Source organism: Muntiacus reevesi, chromosome 1, assembly GCF_963930625.1.
Source record: "Muntiacus reevesi chromosome 1, mMunRee1.1, whole genome shotgun sequence".
NCBI classification, from domain to species: Eukaryota; Metazoa; Chordata; class Mammalia; order Artiodactyla; family Cervidae; genus Muntiacus; species Muntiacus reevesi.
This window is the reverse complement of record NC_089249.1, coordinates 96,909,266-96,929,659: the sequence shown is the minus strand read 5'-3', so window position 1 is coordinate 96,929,659 and position 20,394 is coordinate 96,909,266. Positions and strand designations below refer to the sequence as shown.

General features: G+C 38.0%; 1 protein-coding gene and 1 pseudogene across 1 annotated transcript in view; one reads left to right on the top strand and one right to left on the bottom strand.

Annotated features, from left to right (window-relative positions):
- Positions 1 to 20,394, bottom strand: part of LOC136145503 (mitochondrial adenyl nucleotide antiporter SLC25A24-like) — a 92,106-nt gene that overhangs the window by 35,730 nt on the left and 35,982 nt on the right. The window contains exons 6-7 of the mRNA XM_065903856.1: positions 14,131 to 14,289; positions 8,617 to 8,769 (exon numbers count right to left, since the gene is read on the bottom strand). Coding sequence (XP_065759928.1) covers positions 8,617 to 8,769; positions 14,131 to 14,289 — 312 coding nt within the window. The remainder of the gene's footprint in view (positions 1 to 8,616; positions 8,770 to 14,130; positions 14,290 to 20,394) is intronic.
- LOC136149331 (small ribosomal subunit protein eS6-like) lies at positions 12,152 to 12,913 on the top strand (annotated as a pseudogene).

The window sequence follows — 20,394 nt, the reverse complement described above, 5'->3', positions numbered from 1 at the left end:
GGAAAAGTTTCATGAAAATTGAAACTGGAAACTCATTTAGGATCCAAGATAACCTCAGCAAGCAGATTATCTTGTTACTTCCTAGGCAAAATGTTTTTCCATTTGCCTCTTCTGATGGTCTTTCATCAGCATGATTCAGCCACTCTCTATGAACTAACTCTCTGGTCCTCAAATCAGTAACTCCCCATCAGAAAGTGTGATGGTTCACTTAATGTGTCAGAGATTGCTATCTGTTCCCATGAGTGTGTGCTAAGTCACTTCAGTCAAGTCCGACTCTGTGACCCTATGGACTCTAGCCAGGCTTCTCTATCTATGGGATTCTCCAGGCAAGAATACTGGAGAGGGTTGCCATTTCCTCCTCCAGGAGATCTTCCTGACCCAGGGATTGAACCTGCATCTTTTACATCTCCTTCATTGGCAGGTGGGTTGTTTACCACTAGCACCACCTGGGAACCCTAGTACTATCTATCCCCAGTCTTATTTGTTCCCAGTACCCTTTATCTTTTTCTTCCTTTTAGTGTAACACAGCTGACTCAGCTACAAACTACATTTTCCTCTTCTTCCTTGCAATAGATTGTATGTTTAAATGATTAATTTTGGCCAATGAGATGTGAGGGGAAGTTAAATATGGACATTCTGAGACATCTCCTTAAACTAAACTATCCTAAACTCTTTTTTCCTCCACCTGGGAAATGGCAAAGATGGGTGCAGTCTTGGAACACATATATTGAAGATGGCAGAGCTGTACAGTTAGCCCCAGACCACTTGCTTCTATCTTACTTAAGCTACTGTATTTTGAACTCCCTTTGTTAAAACATCTTAGAAAGAACCCTAAAGAGTACAAAAATTGGTTACTAAATGGAGGGTGATACCATAACTAAAACCTAAAATATGTGGCAATGGCTTTATTATTAAGATACAAATATTACAGTCTAAGAAGGTGATGATCTTTCTAATGCTCTGTGGAAATTCTTGATAAAATTACCTCCTGTGATAACTTAGAAGGAAGACCATGTGCTTTTTGACCCTGAAGTTACAGGAAAACTAACTGTAAAACCTCAGAATGCCGGACAGTGTTGTCTGTTCCTTGCTGATTTTAGCAAGATCTGTGACACAGGAGCTAAAGCATCTCTCTGCCTGTCTGCCTTAAGGCCTTCTCAAAAGCTAGTTTGTAAGCACAGTTGGAAGGAAATAGAGCTCTGCAAAGGGATTTGTCACCGCCTGACTTAATTTTGTCAAGAAATGTGGAGCTTCCAAGTAGGGAAAGTTACCAGCACAGAAGCTGGTAATGAGATTGTCCTAAAGAATTTATCTACAAAAATCACATCAAGGGTGTTGTCATCTGTCAGGCTATTATTTCAGTTAACATCAACATAGCATACTATAAAAAAAATGACAAAGGGAAGGAATGACTGAGCATAGGAACTGGAAAATAAAATATCAGGAAAAATATTTTTGGGTGCGGCTACTTTGCATGCATGGTATTGACTGGAAACAAACAGACAGGAAGTAAAAGAAGTTTTGAAAGAACCATATTGCTAGAAAGCCCATGAGCATAGCCTATAAAATCCTGTATTTTTATTGATCTCTAACGCAACTCTGAGGCCCTCAAACATAAGCAGGCAGATAGCTGGCCATGGCAGACATTTCCAGAAGCCTCCATCACATCTGGACAGTTTTGTGCAGATTCACAGGCAAAATGATTGTCTGAGGAGGCTTTACAAATAGCTGAGAAAAGAAGAGAAGACAAAGGCAAGGGAGAAAAGGAAAGATATACCCAGACTGCAGAGTTCCAAAGAATAACAAGGGAAGATAAGAAAGCCTTCTTAAGTGAACAATGCAAAGAAATAGAGGAAAACAACAGAGTGGGAAAGGCTAGAGATCTCTTCAAGAAAATTAGAGATACCAAACATTTTATGCAAAGATGGGCGCAATAAATGACAGGAATTGTATGGAACTAACAGAAGCAGAAGATACTAAGAAGAGGTGCAAGAATACACAGAGAACTATACAAAAAAGATCTTAATGACCCAGATAACCACAATGGTGTGATCACTCACCTGGAGCCAGACATCCTGGGTGCGAAGTCAAGTTGGCCTTAGGAAGCATCACTACAAACAAAGCTAGTGGAGGTGATGGAATTCCAGTTGAGCTATTTCAAATCCTAAAAGATGATGCTGTGAAAGTGCTGCATTCAATATGCCAACAAATTGGGAAAACTCAGCAATGGCCACAGAACTGGAAAATGTCAGTTTTCATTCCAATCCCAAAGAAGGGCAATGCCAAACAATGTTTAAACTACCACACAATTGCATTCATTTCACATGCTAGCAAGGTAATGCTCAAAATCCTTCAAGCTAGGCTTCAACAGTACATGAACCAAGAACTTTTAGATGTATGAGCTGGATTTAGAAAAGGCAGAGCAGCCAGAGATCAAATTGCCAACATCTGTTGGATCACAGAAAAAGCTAGAGAATTTTTTTTAATCTATTTCTGCTTCACTGACTAAGCTAAAGCCTCTGTGTAGGACACAAGTTGTGGAAAATTCTTAAAGAGATGGCAATAGCAGACCACCTTACTGTTTCCTGAGAAATCTGTATGCAGGTCAAGAAGCAACATAATCAAACATGTAACAACAGACTGGTTCAAAATTGGGAAAGGAATATGTCAAGGCTGTATATTGTCATCCAGCTTATTTAACTTCTATTCAGAATACACCATTCAGAATGCTGGACTGGATGAACCACATGCTGGAATCAAGATTGATGGGAGAAATATCAATAACCTCAGATATGCAGATGACACTACCCTAATGGCAGAATGTGAAGATGAACTAAGAGTCTCTTGATGAAGGTGAAAGAGGAGAGTGAAAAAGCTGGCTTAAAACTCAACATTCAAAAAAACTAAGATCATGGCATCCAGTCCCATCACTTCATGGCAAATAGATGGGCAAACAATGGAAACGGAGACAGACTTTATTTTGGGGGGGCTCCAACATCGCGTGGACGGCGACTGCAGCCATGAAATTAAAAGACTCTTGCTCCTTGGAAGAAAAGTTATGACAAACTTAGACAGTGTATTAAAAAGCAGAGACATTACTTTGCAACAAAGGTCTGTCTAGTAAAAGCTATGGTTTTTCCAGGAGTCATGTATGGATGTGAGAGTTGGACCATAAAGAAGGCTGAGCATTGAAGAATTGATGCTTTAGAACTGTGGTGTTGGAGAAGACTCTTGAGAGTCTCTTGGACTGCAAGGAGATAAAACCAGTCAATACTAAAAGAAATCAGTCCTGAATATTCACTGGAAGGACTGATGCTAAAGCAGAAGCTCCTTACATTGGCTATCTGAGGCGAAGAGCCGACTCTTTAGAAAAGACCCTGATGCTGGGAAAGAGGAGAAGGAGACAACAGAGGACAAGCTGGTTGGATGGCATCACCAACTCAATGGACATGAATTTGAACAAACTCTGGGGGATGGTGAAGAACGGGGAAGCCTGGCATGCTGCAGTCCATGAGGCTGCAAGGAGTTGGACACGGCTGAGTGACTGAACAACAGTGGCAGAATCCCATCTAAAGAAAAAGCCTCTCACCTCTCTGTTTTTCTGCCTTAGGGCCTTCTGAAAAGCTACGGGAGCCTGTTGAACCTAGAAGTCTGGAAAGTTAAAGTCCCAAGATGATTCTTCAAATAACTGGGGATAGGAACTGGTAAGGGCTTCCCTGGTGGCTCAGCAGTAAAGAACTCACATGCCAATGAAGGACACACAGCTTCCATCCTTGGGGTCCAGAACAGCCCCTGGAGAAGGAAAAGGCAACCCACTCTAGAATTCGTGCCTGGGAAATTCAATGGACAGAGGGGTCTGGCAGGCATCATATAATCCATGGGGTTGCAAAGAGTTGGTCATGACTTAGCAATTAAACAACAAGAAATTGGTAGATAAATGCCTTAGCTCCTTTCCTCAGACAGATAATCCTGGGGACTATTCTGTCCACTTCTTACAAGTTCTGGAAGAATCAAGCCCCTACCACCTACAGCTGAACCCTCATTTATGTACACTTATATTGGCTTTTCTTCCTTCTGTGTCTTTCTGCATCAGTCCTTCCAATGAATTCCAATTCACCTCTGGGTGACTCCAAACCTAAACATTTGGTATCACTTCAAAAGTCCTATCTACCAATTAAAGACTGTCAGAGTGGATCAAAAACCAAAATCCAAATGTATGTTGGCTACAAGAAATCAGCTTTAAATTTAAAGACACATATGTTAAATGTAAATGAGTGGAGGAAAATATACCAAGCTAACAGTAATCAAACAAAGTGGGAGAAGCGATACTAATTTCAAATAGAGCTGACTTCAGAGCAAGGAAAGTTACCAGGGATAAAGATAAAGGGGTCGGTTCTACAAAATAACATATTAATCCTTAAATAATAGTCCTGATAAAACTGCAAAGAGAAATAGATGAATGTATTATAATAGTTGGAGATTTCAACATCTTCTATCAGAAATGGACATTTCCAATGGGCAGAATATCAGTAATAACATAGCTGAACTAAACATCATTACTCAACTGGAAATAACTGACTTCCATAGACTACTTCAACCAACAACAGAAGACTATACATTTTACTCAAGCACACATGGAACACTCACCAAGATAGACCATATTTTGGACCATAAAGCATACCTTAACAAATTTAAAAGAACAGAAATCAAACAATGTCTGCTTCTCAGACCACAAAGGGATTAAACTAGAAATTAATGATAGAAAGATAATTGGAAAATACCAAAATATGTGGAGATTAAACAAAACATTTGTTTTAAGTAACACACTGGTCAAAGAAGAAACCTCAAGAGAAATTTTAAAATATTTTAACTAAATGAAAATAAAAACACTATCAAAATTAGTGGGAAGCAGTACTTTAAGGGAAGTTTACAGTTTTGAATGTATACATTAGAAGAAAGATAAAAATGAATAAGTTTCCACCTTAGGAAAATAGAAAAAGAAGAGCAAATCAAGTCAAGGGTAAGCAGAAGAAAAGTAATAATAAAAATTAGAATAGAAATCAATCAAATTGAAAATAGTAAATCAATAGATAAAATCAACAAAAATCAAATGCTAGTTTTTTGAAATATGGCACTAGAAGGTAAGCCTGCTCATAATATTAGAACTGAATCACTCACCGGTCACAGGCAACAAAGACATGATTACTAGTGGTAAATGGGATGATAACTTATGGAATGCTGTGGCATTACCATTACTAAGATTTTTAGTCATAGTGGCTTGGGATGAGGTACTCGTAGAAAGAAAAGCAAGTATCATAATACTTGAACAATATGAGGTAAAGATTGTGGACCTGATTGGCTATGATTCACTGGTTTAGAAACTTTGAAGAAAGAGAATGTCAAGTTTAGGTCAGTCAACTAGCACTTTAAAGCCTATTATGAACACTAAAATGCCTTCCTGGCAGCAATTTAAAGAGACCCTAATCTCTTGCAAGTGGAGAATAAACTACTGAAAATCAGACCCAGCATATAAATGTAAAGGTACAAGAATTGCAAAGGAAATTGAAGCCACAGCTTCAAAAGATCTCCTATGCTAAAATGAGGAGGCTCACTGGGAGGGAGTGGGACCCAATACATGAGATGGGGATATCTGGGAATATGCGCCTGAAAACCCTGAACTCCAGGATTCACTCAGTTCAGTTCAGTTCAGTCGCTCAGTCGTGTCCTACTCTTTGCGACCCCACGAATCGCAGCACGCCAGGCCTCCCTGTCCATCACCAACTCCCGGAGTTTACTCAAACTCATGCCCATCGAGTTGGTGATGCCATCCAGCCATCTCGTCCTCTGTTGTCCCCTTCTCCTCCTGCCCCCAATCCCTCCCAGCATCAGAGTCTTTTCCAATGAGTCAACTCTTCGCATGAGGTGGCCAAAGTATTGGAGTTTCAACTTCAGCATCAGTCCTTCCAATGAACACCCAGGACTGATCTCCTTTAGGATGGACTGGTTGGATCTCCTTGCAGTCCAAGGGACTCTCAAGAGTCTTCTCCAACACCACAGTTCAAAAGCATCAGTTTTCCGGCACTCAGCTTTCTTCACAGTCCAACTCTCACATCCATACATGACAACGGGAAAAACCATAGCCTTGACCAGATGGACCTTTGTTAGCAAAGTAATGTCTCTGCTTTTTAATATGCTATCTAGGTTGATCATAACTTTCCTTCCAAGGAGTAAGCGTCTTTTAATTTCATGGCTGCTGTCACCATCTGCAGTGATTTTGGAGTTCCAGGATTCACTAGAAACTCTCAATTCTGCAAAAAGTCATCCTCTCCCCGCTGCTCGAGCAGAGCAGCCGCTCCTTGTCCAGAGGCCGTGCAAAGGCCTCAAAGAGGCAGATGTACAAGATGATGCCTGTCTCTCTCACGGGGTGCTCCCACCTCCTCTTATTGCCTCCTGACCAATATTTTTTATAAGATTAGATCTCAGATAGCCTGGTGAGGAAATAAAGACCGTGTTCTAGGAATAAATATCATTCTGATCAAATTGCTGCAGGACCTGGCTAATATAGATTAGAAGGAATCAGTTGAACATGTATAGGAGTGGATCATCAGTCTTGAATAGTGGGCTTATCAGGAGTGGAATATAATGCTGGACAAGGGAGACTTTATTCATGTTGAACACTCTCCCATGACACAGGACACCTAAAACCTGTCTTAATATGCTGCTGGGATGGACGTTTATAGCTTGGGCACAATTATGGCTGACAGTAAATGAGGTAGAGATGCCAAAGTTTTAGTAGCGTGTGGAGGAAGGGATCAGTAGACTCAGGAAGGTGGAAATATCAGAATGAATTTTATCACGAGATTGACAAACCTACTAGTTGAGCATGTTTCTAGGATGAGACGGAGCCCTTGCTGAGAAGTCCAGTGATAGCTGTTATGAGGGTTGACAGCAGAGGATGCTGCCACAGAACTAGATTCAGTGGTATAAAAGGAAATGGAAAATTTCAGAATAGCAGAGTCCAAATGATGGCACTTCCTCACGGATGCAAGATGAATATAATTATCTTAAAAGACAACAAGACTGGAGTTGCAGCTAGGATTCCCTAACCCACAGGGATAACTTGATGGGTACTTTCTAGGGGCCAGATAGTGAGCTATATTTAGGCAGTAATAAATACATACTTGAGAACTGTTTGATTTGTATAATCAGACAAAAGAATTTCACCTGGACCATCTGCCTCCAGCAATCTTATTTAATTTCCTCTATCCATTAGCTTTTCCACTTTCCTGGAATACCAACTCATGCCTTCTCCTCCTTTCTCACACCTCCACATGTCCTTGCTTCCTATTTCACTGAAGAAGTTGAAGCACTAGAAAGAAATTTTCCATAAACCCACCTGCATCTGTGCCCACATAGTAGAGTTTCTCCTCAAACTATGGAAGAAGTGCCTACCCAAGGCCAAACCCTTCCATGAACACTAGTTCCCATCTTCTTTCACCCTCTCAGAGACTCAAGAATAATAATAATTTATGTTACTTGCACTACTCTCCCCTCTATCCTGTCATTAATGGTCCCCTCTTTACTGGATCTTTCTACTAAGCATACAAACATGCTGTTGCTTCTTTCATTTTTAGAAAATTCTCTATCCCACATCTTCCTACAGTTACCACTCAATTTCTCTCACTTCTTCATAGAAAAACTCCTTGAAAGAGTTGTCAATTCTTACTGTCTCCAATTTCTATCATCTGTTTTTCCCATAGCATTTATCAACATCTGATTTGTTTGCTGCTATATCCCCAGCACCTCGAATAAGGTCTAGAACACATTAAGTGCTCAAGAAACATCTGTTGCTGAAAGAAACATTTCTTGAATGAGTAAGCAAATCCCAATTTAAATAAGTGTTTTTAAGATGTCCATTACAAGTAAGTCTAGTGTCCTATACAACCATCCATTTGCTTTTAAACGATTTGGGTTGAGAAAGGATATTATTTTTTATCTTTTCTTAAAATTTTGAGGTCATCTGACTGTAAACCAAGGTTCTACCAAAGAAGCAAATTAATGCTATGTATTATTAAATGTTTAAAGAAAAAAAATACTATAAGATTTACACTGAAAATGGAAAACTGGAGATGCACAGTGTACTCAAACTCTAATGTGATGCTAATAATTTATATTACTTGAAAATAAATATAGCTCATCTCAAAGTGAATTATTTGAGCAAAAGTAAAATCCTAAATTAGATTAACAAATTTTTTGTTTGTTTTGGTTTTTTTTTTTTCAGGTTAACAAATTTTAAAACAAATATATTAAAAGGAAAAGCAATACTGAAATGTTTTTTGAGGGTCTCTCACATGGGGAAACTGAAATTAAAAGAACTACTAATAGACAATAGAATAGATATTACAGCTATAATATGGCCCATGGACTACCTGTTACAAACAAAAGCAATATGAAAATATCAAAAATAAATAAGAATAAATAAAGTCACTTATATTTAAATTCACATCTATTGCTTGAGCACACTCCAGCAATGTTTTATGTTTTCTTTCATAAAAGTGTAAAATTTTTAAAATTTAAAATCTGTCTTCTAAAATTCCACAGACAGTAATATTTTACCTGTTCATAGGTCCCAACCTTGAGCGCTGTCTCAGGTGCAATTTTTAAAACATTTACACCATTTCCTCGCCAAAGAGAACAAACTCCTCCTTCTTTTACCATCTGCTTAAACCCATCCAGCAATCTCATTTTCCCTGACTGTAAACTATGAATCTAGAAATAAACAGCAAATTTATCTATTTTAAAATTTATTTTGCTGGTAATATAGCATTGATATTATGACTAATAAAATAATGCTACATATATGTATAAACTTATGATTTTCAAAATAATTTTCATTTTCCTTTAGAGACATATAAAGTTGATAACATTAATTAGCTGTTGTCTCCAAATACATACTTTAATTTCACACATGAAAAAAAAGAATTAAACAAACAGGTATAACTTACTTTTCAGAGAATTTTTTCATACACAGGATGTATTGTTGCTTCTAAAATATTACAGGTTCATTAAAGAATGCATTGAGATGGATGAAAAATACATCAAACTTTCAGTACTCCTGGGTAGAGAGGTGTTATTGGTTGAATTGTGTACCCTGAAATTCATATGCATGTCAAGTCCCTTCAGGTGTGTCTAACTCTTTGTGACCCTAAGGACTGTAGCCCATCAGGCTTCTCTGCCCATGGGATTCTCCAGGCAAGAATACTGGAGTGGACTGCCAAGCCCTCCTCCAGGGCATCTTCCTGACACAGAGATCAAACCTGCATTTCTTATGTCTCTTGAACTGGTGGGCAGGTTCTTTACCACTAGCGCTATCTGGGAAGCCTGAAACTTTTATCTTTAAGTCCTAATCCTTAGTGTCTCTGAACGTGACCTTATTTAGAGACAGACACGGTCTTTACTAGGATAACTAAGTTAAAGTAAGGTCATTAAGTGGGCCCTAAAATCTAATATGACTGATATCCTTACAAAAAGGGAAAATTTGGACACAAGTTATGTATGTGTTAGTCGCTCAGTCATGTCCAGCTCTTTGGGACCCCATGGACTGGAGCCCACCAGGCTTCTCTGTCCATGGGATTGACCAGGCAAGAATACTGAAATGGGTGGCCATTTCCTTCTCCAGGGGATCTTTCCAACCCAGGTCTCCTGCATTGCAGGCAGATTCTTTACCCTCTGAGCCACCAGTGAAGTCCATCTACAAGCCAAGGGGAGAGTCCTGGAACAGATCCCTCCCTCACAGCCCTCAGAAGGCACCAACCCTTCCAACACTTTGATCTTAGACTTCTAGCCTTCATAACTGTGAGACAAATCTCTGTTGTTTGAACCAGTCAGGGGGGATTCCTGGGTGGTGCAGTGGTGATGACTCTGCTGGGGGCCCAGGTTTGACTCCTGGTGGGAGAACTAAGATCCCACAAGCCATGCAGTGTGCCCAAGGATCACAGGTCATTTTAATGTTTTCCTTTATGTTTTCCATATTTTCCCATTTTTCTATGTATTATTTTATAATAAGAAAAATGTTATTTTTAACAAAGTGAAAATTAAAATATTAATACCCTCCTGTCTATAAGAGAACAATAATGAGAGAGCAAAGTGAAATGGGCATTCTCATTTCCTATGAACAGAAAAACTTCATGTCCATGGCATTTACCAGCCAAGAATACTGAAATGGATTGCCATTTCCTCTCTCGTCTTCATATATATATATATATATATACATACACACACACACACACACAGACAGCCTTTAAGATATTCACATCAGTACTTAAACTTCTCAGAATTCATCCTAAGTAGGCAACTTTAAATATGAAAAAATTCATAAGTTATTATGAATAACAGTTTTAAAATAGTTTTAAAGGAGTTTTAAAAATCCCTACATGTCCAAGAATAGAAAAAAATGGTAAGTAAATTACGGCATCCATGAGAATACTACATAGTCATTAAAAACTATATTTAAAGAATATGCAAATAATTTAAATATTTGAAGAATATTTAATGTGACATGAAAACATGCTCATGTTAACACTATGAATCATAAAAGCAATAAACAGGATGTAAATTAATTATAAAGTAAACACGACTGTGTAAAAAAATATATAGGACAAAGGACAAGAAGAAATTTACTCAGTGTTAATAATGATAATTTTGGATGATGAGAAAGAGAATTTTTCTACTTTCTACTTTTTTACTTTCCAAATATTCCTTAGTAAGCACATACTCACTTTATTTAAAAAATATAATTTTTAAAAGACCAAATAAGTGACTACAGAAAGTTGAATGTGGTTTTCCTAAAATGGTAAGTGCTATTTCTTCATCTTATTTCTCCACAAAAATGATGGCTCTCATATTTTAAGCACTGACTACAATGACAGGTATAATGCAAAGCACTTTATAAATTTTTTTTTAATTCTTAAAATAACCCTGGCATCATAATCCTCATTTTATAGACCCAATTAAGAGAGATCAAATGACTTTCCCAGCTATAAAGTAAGTAGCAAAGCCAGAATTAAAACCTCGGGCTCTCTGACTCTACAAGAGACCTGCTTTTAAATGATGGTAAACTACTTCTCATCACACAACACATGCCCTTCTTTTGTTCACAGTGTTCTTTTCCAGTTGTGTGAAGCTCACAGAGAAATACCTCTATCAATAAAGGAGACAAGTTCTAGTGAACCCATCTCCCAGTCAAATACACATATGAATGAAAGCCATGAAATTCAAGTCAGAGCGGCACTAAAAGGGCAGCGGCTTGCCTCCTCTTGCTTCTCATTAGATTACTCTTCTCTTCCATTTCTAAGCCATTTTTCATCTATCATAGCTTCTCTTCTTTCTCACTTGTTTTATTCTCTATTTTCCTTTTCTATCTTTCAATCTCCCATCCTCTTCATCCTCCTATCTATCCAGCCCCTTTGAATCTTTCTCTTTTTTTACTCTTTCTGAAAATACCCCCACTATTTACTCTATACTTTTTCATTCTCCCTAATCCACTCACCTATTTTCATTCCCTAAGAGAAAATTCATACTCTGTATGTCCACAATACCCATCTATCTGGACTCATAGCAAGTACTCATAAGTTATAATTATTATTTTTCAACAGCACCATCAGCATATAGATTTGTTGTCTACATATCTGTTAGGTTCTGAAGTATAAAAAAATATGCTTTTAATCCAGCACCAAGCACATTAACAATGGGCACTTAAAATACATATTTATTCTCTTTATTTTCCCTCCGAGTCCCTTTCCCATTTTTTCATCTCCTTATATGTCTCCGTTTCTAAGTAGCTCTGTATGGTAGCTAAGTAGCTCATATTTTTCCTTTCCACCTCATTTTTAAATTTTCTACTAGGTCTTGTCACTGAGGAAGCCAGCTCTTCTATTTCTACCTGCAAAAGAGAACTTTCAATTTCTGCTCTTTTCTAAAAGCTAGCTGAATTTAGTCACCTGACAGAATACATAGGTTACATACGGAATCAAATGTACAGAAGAATGATAGCTTATTTGCCTTACTGTCTTACACCAATTAAGCCATAGTGTACAATTATAACCATTCAGCTTATTTTCATAGTATCTTGGAAGCAATCAGCTGCTTCCAGATGAAGCTGAACATTTCCTTCCCGGCTACTGGTTGCTCATTCACAGACGTGAATGATGAACACAAATGTCCTACCTTTTGAGGGAAGTATACGGACGCAGAAGTTGCCGCTGATGCTCTGGGAGAAGAATGGGAGGGTTATGTGGGCCGAATCAGTGGTGGGAATGACAAGCAAGGTTTTCCCATTAAGCATGGTGGCGTGACCCATGGCCACGTCCACCTGCTACTGAGGAAGAAGCAATCCTGTTATAGACCAAAGAAAAATGGAGAAAGGAAGTGAAATCTGTTCAGAGTTGCACTCTGAATGCCAATGTGAGTGTTTTCAACTTGGTTATTGCAAAAATGAGATATTCCTAATACTACTGTGCCTCACTGCCCGGGACATATATACCCCCGCACCCCACCCCCACCCCCCGCAAAAAAACAGCTGAATCCTCAAACTTTTCAGTCACTAAAGAAGATGATGTTCACCAGTATGTTGTCAGAAATCCCCTGAACAAGGAAGGTATGAAACCCAGGACCATACACAAGATTCAGTATCTTGCTGCTCCATGTGCCCTGCAACACAGATACCGGCATAATGCTCTGAAGAAGTAGCATACTAAGGAAAATAAGGAACAGGCAACAAGAGCATTATGAACTTTTGACCAAGAGAATGAAGCAAGCCAAAGAAAAACAGGAGCAGGCTGCCCAGAGATGGAGGCTGTCCTCCCTAAGGGCCCCTATCTTTAATTCTGAGTCAGTCAAAAATAAGATTTTCTAATATTTTTACTCTTTATTTTTTTTTTTTGGCTATGTGGCATGTGGGGTCCTACTTCTCCAACCAGGGGTTAAGCCCACACGCCCTGCAGTGGAAGTGCAGAGTCTTAATCACTGGGCCACCAGGAAAATCCCCCCAAATAAAATTTTCTGAGTCACAAACAAGCAAAATCATATAGCACCAAGAAATACTATTCATAATCCATTACCAAATATCACCTATTTACCCAAAAAAGACAATAAAATGCCCAGGTATGTAAATTTAATTACAAATTTAAATTTATTAGATTGTGAATTGGGCTTCCCTGGTGGCTCAGACAGTAAAGAATCCACCAGCAATGCAGGAGATGCAGGTTTGATCCCAGGGTCAGGAAGATCCCCTGGAGAAGGACATGTCAACCCACTCCAGTATTCTTGTCTGGAGAATTCCATGGACAGAGGAGCCTGGTGGGTATAGTCCATGGAATTGCAAAGAGTTGGACACAACTGAGCGACTAACACTTACTTACTTACTTAGATTGTGTATTATTAATTTTGTCTCATTGTAAAGAAAGTATTCAGCAAATATTAATTTAAAAAGAATTTTTTTGGCCACAGGGCATGTGGAATCTTAGTTCCCCAACCAGGGATCAAACCCACACCCCCAAATTGGAAGTAGGGAATCTTAACCACTGGACTTCCAGGAAGCTTGGCAAATATTAACTTTTAATTGACACTTAACAGATTAAAATTAAACCATGCACTATTTTATAACTACTGTTTACAATCTATTAATCAGTAAAATAAAATTAGACAGTATTACCTCTAAACAGATACTAGTCAGTAACACACTCCTAGTAACTTATTTTCCAATTCTTAGAAATACTATTAGTACTTAAGTAGATTAGAATCATGTTATTATGTTAAGTTTCAGGGGCTCGAGACACCTAATAAGTTAGACTAACGGTATGTCTTAACACTTCATTCATAGATTCAGTTATAATCCTGCGAAAAAATTTCTAAGAGTGGTTCTATTATTATTTCAAATAAAAATTAATTTTAAAAGCATTGGAAAGAAAATTAAGGCATCTTTTAATATTGAAAATAAGAAAATTTATGTTTTCAGAAAAAATGTAAAACTTCAGGGAGAAGTAGTATGAAATGTGCCAAAACATTTCTTTTGAAAATTATCAAGATTTTTTTCAAGTTACTTTAATACTTAAGGGCTAAAGTGCAAACTACCTGCATCATGACCTTCAAGCGGTCAAAAGGTGCCGTGCACGTCCTTGCAACTCCGCCGGCTATCCCTCCTGCTACCAAGCGCTTCCACCAATTTCCAGAACGTTTTTCTTGATCAGTAATGTCATCTGGAATAGCTATACTCTCCCCTATGTCAATCATCTGATAAAACGTAAAACAGAATTAGACAGTCAAGTGTAAACACTTGATAAGTAAAAGGATAACTTTGTACAAAGACCAAAAATCCAAAGATTATTTTTCATATCTCACCTCCTGTTAATGAAGATTGACAATATCCTTAGCACTTGTACTAGACCAATCTTTCTTAACATCACGTATAATTTCTAATAGCACATTCATATATTGATTTAATGTAATATTCCAACTGGAGGTTTTAGTTTTAAATTCTCAAGCTATTTAGAGAATTCTCAAATATTAGACTAATCTCTTTCATGAAAAATCTAAACACTCCATGCAGGGATGATGTTCTAATTATGCAACATAGTGTCTGCCACACAGTAAATAAGGAATAAATGTTTAAAATTTTTTCTCTATTTTATTTCAAGTTCTCTCAGATTACACTGTGCACTTACTTAACCTGAGTCAAAATTCAAGAGTAGCATTTTATATGTTTTCATTTCTTTCTCTATTATGTACATTGACTCTTCAAGTGTCAGTTTTCTTTTTAAAAATCTGAACTCTAAAAAGTTTTGCATTTCACTTTATTTTCAGTTATTTTATATGATTTTGCTAAGACTATACATTTTTGCTAAATGTTGAGGCAGTATGGTTCAGTAGGAAAAGGGCCAAATTGGAGCTAGGTTCCATTACTTGTCAATCATAGTGTGTGTGTGTTAGTCACTCAGTCGTGTCCTACTCTTTGCAATCCCATGGACTAAAGCCTGCCAGACTCTTCTGTCTATGGGATTTTCCAGGCAATCATAGTGAACAAGTCCTTCTCTGCTTCTCAGTTTTCCCATCTTCATTTATTCATTCATTGAGCACCCTCTTTCCAAGCACCATCTCACCTCAATACCTTTGTTTTTTATTTTCCCCCTGCCTAGAACATTTCTCCTTGGCTCTTTCCATGGCTTCCTCCCTAATATGTAGCACAATCTTAATTTGTTCATTTCTATTGTGTGTTTTTTCCTCTAGAAGGTAAGCCTAATAAGAGCATCACACTGGTCTGTCTTGTGCATCGATAAACCTAGCACCTTGGTCAGGGGAGATAACAGTGTTCCCTAAGTGGTGGTTGAATTAGTGAATTAAACTCTAGGGCCCTGGGCTACATATCAGTAGTGTAATGGTGCAGAAATCAGTTTCTGCCCTTTAGTCCTGAATATTCATTGGAAGATCTGATGTTTTTGAACTGTGGTGTTGGAGAAGACTCCTGAGAGTCCCTTAGACAGCAAGGAGATCCAATCAGTCCATCCTAAAGGAAATCAGTCCTGAATACTCACCGGAAGGACTGATGCTGAAGTGGAAGCTCCAATACTTTGGTCACCTGATGCAAAGAGCCAGCTCATTGGTAAATGTCATGATGTTAAGAAAGATTGAAGGCAAGAGAAGGGGGTGGCAGAGGATGAGACAGTTAAATAGCATCACCAACTCAATGGACATGAATTTGAATAAATTCCAGGAAATAGTGGAGGACAAAGGAGCCTGCACTGCTGCAGTCCATGGGATCACAAAGAGTCTGACACAACTTAGTGATTGAACAACAAGAAAGAAGCCTACTGAAGCAGATATTTTAAGGTTGGAGTGATCAACCAAATCAAACACAACTGAGAGGTCAAGTAACCTGAGATGTAAGAATGGACGACTGGAGTTGGAACATGGAGATCATTGCTTCAGAAGTCACTGAAAAGAAAGCTCATAAAGTTTCAGGTCAGAATGGGGTCCAACAAAAGATTTTCAAAATCATTCAAATTAAAATTACAATGATATTCTATTTAATATTAACAAAATTGTCCAAAATTCTAGTCAGATAATAACAACTACTTGCAAGCATATAGAGCAAGAGTAATTTTAATCCATCACTGGTGAAAACAAATGGTACAAAAATTTTGGAAAATACTTCGATGCTACCTAGTGAAAGTAAATACTTTACAAAACAGCAATTCCATTCCTGTGTATATGCCCTATATCCCTAGAAAAAGTCTTATTCATGTACACCAGGAGACATATACAAGAAAGCTTATTGCATCATTATTTATAATGGCAAAAATCTAGAAACGACATGAATGTTCAACAATTGTGAAACTGATAAATAAAGAAACATATATATATATATATATATATATATATACACATGTATTCATACACTGGTATACTATATGAGAGAAATGGATAGAAGACAGTTACAAACATCAACATAGTTTAAATAAATAGAATGTTAAAATACCATATACAGTTAAAAATAGGCAAAATCAAATAATATGTTGCTTATACATACATACTTAGGTGCTAAAAGTATAAAGAAAAAGGAGAAAAATGGTTTGTAGAAAATTCAGTATATTGGTTAACTCTTGGTGGAAGTAGAGGCATATGAGGGAGGGAGGGCACAAAGGGTTTTAAAGTAAGGAGAATGCCTATTTCTTAACCTGGTAGTGAGCACATTAGGGTTAATAATACAATTTCTAATTGTATTTATGTTATTTATTCTTTTTTGTATTTGTGCTGTTTATGTCACAATAACAAAGAATTTTATAAAAACAAAAAACGTCTACACTGACTTCCACACCATTTGGCATGTGTTACTGCCAGACCAACTCTTACTTTCAGACAAAGGCACTGAATTGTGACAGAAGGAAAGGTTTGGTTTTGTGAAACAGCAAAAAAGAAAAATAGAAATGGATGATGTGATGACAGTTTAAACAGACACTTTAGAAAAGAGCTTCATTTTTTTTTTTTTTTGGTTCTTATTTTGATTTCTATTGATTAAGCCTTTCCCTTTTCAGCCACTTAGTGTCACCCTATCAGAACAAAAAAGAGCTTCAGTGAAAGAATGCAGAGATATGGGCAGTCACTAGAAGAGGAGGCATGATCAAGGGTGTATTTTTAAATGGGAGAAATTGTAGTGTTCTTGTATGCTTATGGGAATGATAAAGCAGAGATGCAAAAATTGATTGTGATTGAGACTACTGTTCAACAGACTCTATTCTTTTTGTTTTGTGACAACCCAGTCACATCCACATTCTGCATTTTGCCTGGGTAAATGGCTACCCAAATAGAAACCACATTTCCACACTTCCCTAGGAGCTTGTGTAGACACTAGTCTAGATTTTGGCCAGTTAGTTATGAGCAGAGTAAATATGTACAAACTCCACCTCACATCCTTAAAAATGAAGCAATGACCCAGCTTCAACTATGCATATGAGAACAACATCTTGGGGAACAGAAAGAACCAGTGGATTTCTCAAGGCTTTCGTGAAACAGAGGTACCCTATCAGCTTAAGAAAGCCTTAGTATTACACGAATAAGAAATAGATTTCTATCTTATTTAAGTCACTTATTTATTAACATTCTTTGGGATGCTATTGATATCTCTCATACTGATGATGCAGGAGAGAGGGAAAAATGACAGGAGTAAAGTAAATGAGAGGAATCCAACCCAATGCCCAGGTAAAGCACTTGACATAGCAAGTTTTCAAATATATCACACCATAAAAATGACATCAATGAGATAGGAAGATTTATGCTGTAGAGAGGGGGCCAGGGAGAAATCCTTTGCAGATGGGTCTAAAGGAGAGAGGAGCAAAGCATATTGATAACAGATAACACACTCTACTTCACTGACATCTTCCAGTGCTATAACTCAGAATTTTGAGGCATCCAGGAAATGTCAGAAAGCATCTCTTTCCCCACGGTATTATAAAACAAATAGATACTATTAACTAGTTAGGTGTGTGCTAAGTGGCTTCAGTCGTGTCTGACTCTTTGCAACCCTATGGACTGTAGCCCGGCAGGCTCCTCTGTCCATGGAATTCTCCAAGCAAGATACTTGAGTGGGTCACCAGGCCCTCCTCCAAAGGATCTTCCCAACTACTTAGCGAGGGCTTCCCAGGTGGCACTAGTGGTAAAGACCCAGGGTCTTTCTTTATCTTTCATCAAATTGTATAGTTTGTAATATATTAAGGTAATGGTATTATAGTAACAAATAATAACACATTCTGGTTGTCAAGTCCTTATTTGTGTCAGAGGCTATTCTAAATTAGTGGTATGTTAATTAATTTAATGTAATAACTAATGAGAAACCTCATAAATCATGTAATTTTGGAGAAGATGGAGAGGTGAGTGGGCCCTGAGACCAACACCTCTGCCGATAATCTGCTGAAGCATAGGTTTTGTAGAGGTGACATTCTAAGCAAATGAACATTTGTTTATTATTGTAGTTCAAAAAGAATTCAACAGTATATTAAAAAGATGACATACTCCAATTGCTGCTGCTGCTAAGTCACTTCAGTCGTGTCCGACTCTGTGCGACTCCACAGACGGCAGCCCACCAGGCTCCGCCATCCCTGGGATTCTCCAGGCAAGAACACTGGAGTGGGTTGCCATTTCCTTCTCCCATACTCCAATGAAATGGGATTTACCTCTGGAATGCAAGGATGTTTAAGCATACACAAATCAATAAATATGACACATCACATTAACAGAATAAAGGATAACAATTGGATGGTCTTAATAGATGCACAAAAGCACTTGACAAAATTCAGTATCCTTTATGATTTGTTGTTGTTCAGTCGCTCAGTCATATCTGACTCTTTGCAACCCCATGGACTGCAGCATGCTAGGCTTCCCTGTCCTTCACCATCTCCTGGGAGCTTACTCAAACTAATGTCCATTGAGTCAGTGATGCCATCCAACCACCTCATCCTCTGTCAATCCCCTTCTTCTCCAGCTTTCAGTCTTTCCCAGCATCAGGGTCTTTTCCAATGAGTTGGCTCTTCACATCAGGTGCAAAGTATTGGAGCTTCAGGTTCAGCATCAGTCATTCCAATGAATATTCAGGACTGATTTCCTTTAGGAATGACTGGTTAGATCTCCTTGCAGTCCAAGGGACTCTCAAGAGTCTTCTCCAACATCACAGTTCAAAAGCATCAATTCTTTGGTGCTCAGTTTTCTTTATGGTCCACCTCTCACATCCACATTTGACTACTGGAAAAACCATGGCTTCGACTAGATGGACTTTTGTTGCAGTAATGTCTCTGTTTTACAATAAGCTGTCGAGGTTTACCATAGCTTTTCTTCCAAGGAGCAAGTGTTTTTTTAATTTCATGGCTAAAGTCACTATCTGCAGTGATTTTGAAGCCCAAGAAAATAAAATCTGTCACTGTTTCCATTGTTTCCCATCTATTTGCCATGAAGTGATGGGATTGAATGTCATGGTCTTAGTTTTTTGAATGTTGAGTTTTAAGCCAGTTTTTTCACTCTCCTCTTTCACCTTCATCAAGAGGCTCTTTAGTTCCTCTTTGCTTTCTGCCATTAGGGTGGTGTCATCTGCATATCTGAGGTTATTGATATTTCTCCCAGCAATCTTTATTCCAGCTTGTGCTTCATCCATCCCAGCATTTTGCATGATGTACTTTGCATATAAGTTAAATAAGCAGGTTGACAATACACAGTCTTGACATACCCCTTTGCCAATTTGGAATCAGTCCATTGTTTCACATCTGGTTCTAACTGTTGCTTCTTGACTTGCATACAGGTTTCTCAAGAGGCAGGTAAGGTGATCTGGTATTCCCATCTCTTTAAGAATTTTCCAGTTTGTTGTGATCCACACAGTCAAAGGTTTTAGCATAGTCAATGAAGCAGAAATAGATGTTTTTCTGGAATTCTCTAGCTTTTTCTATGATCCAATAGATGTTGGCAATTTGACCTCTGGTTCCTCTGTCTTTTCTAATTTCAGCTTGTACATCTGGACGTTCTTGGTTCACCTACTATTGAAGCGTAGCTTGGAGGATTTTGAGCATTACCTTGGTAGCGTGTGAAATGAGTGCAATTGTGCAGTAGTTTGAATGTTCTTTGACTTTCCCTTCTTTGGAATTGGAAAGAAAACTGACCTTTTACAGGTCACTATGGTCACTGCTGAGTTTTCTCAATTTGCTGGCATACTGAATGCAGTGCTTTAAGAGCATCATCTTTTAGGATTTGAAATAGCTCAGCTGGAATTCCATCACCTCCACTAGTTTTGTTTGTCGTGATGCTTCATGATTAAAAAGTCTTTACAATTTAAAAAAAAAACCTCAAAAAAATTGGGTGTAG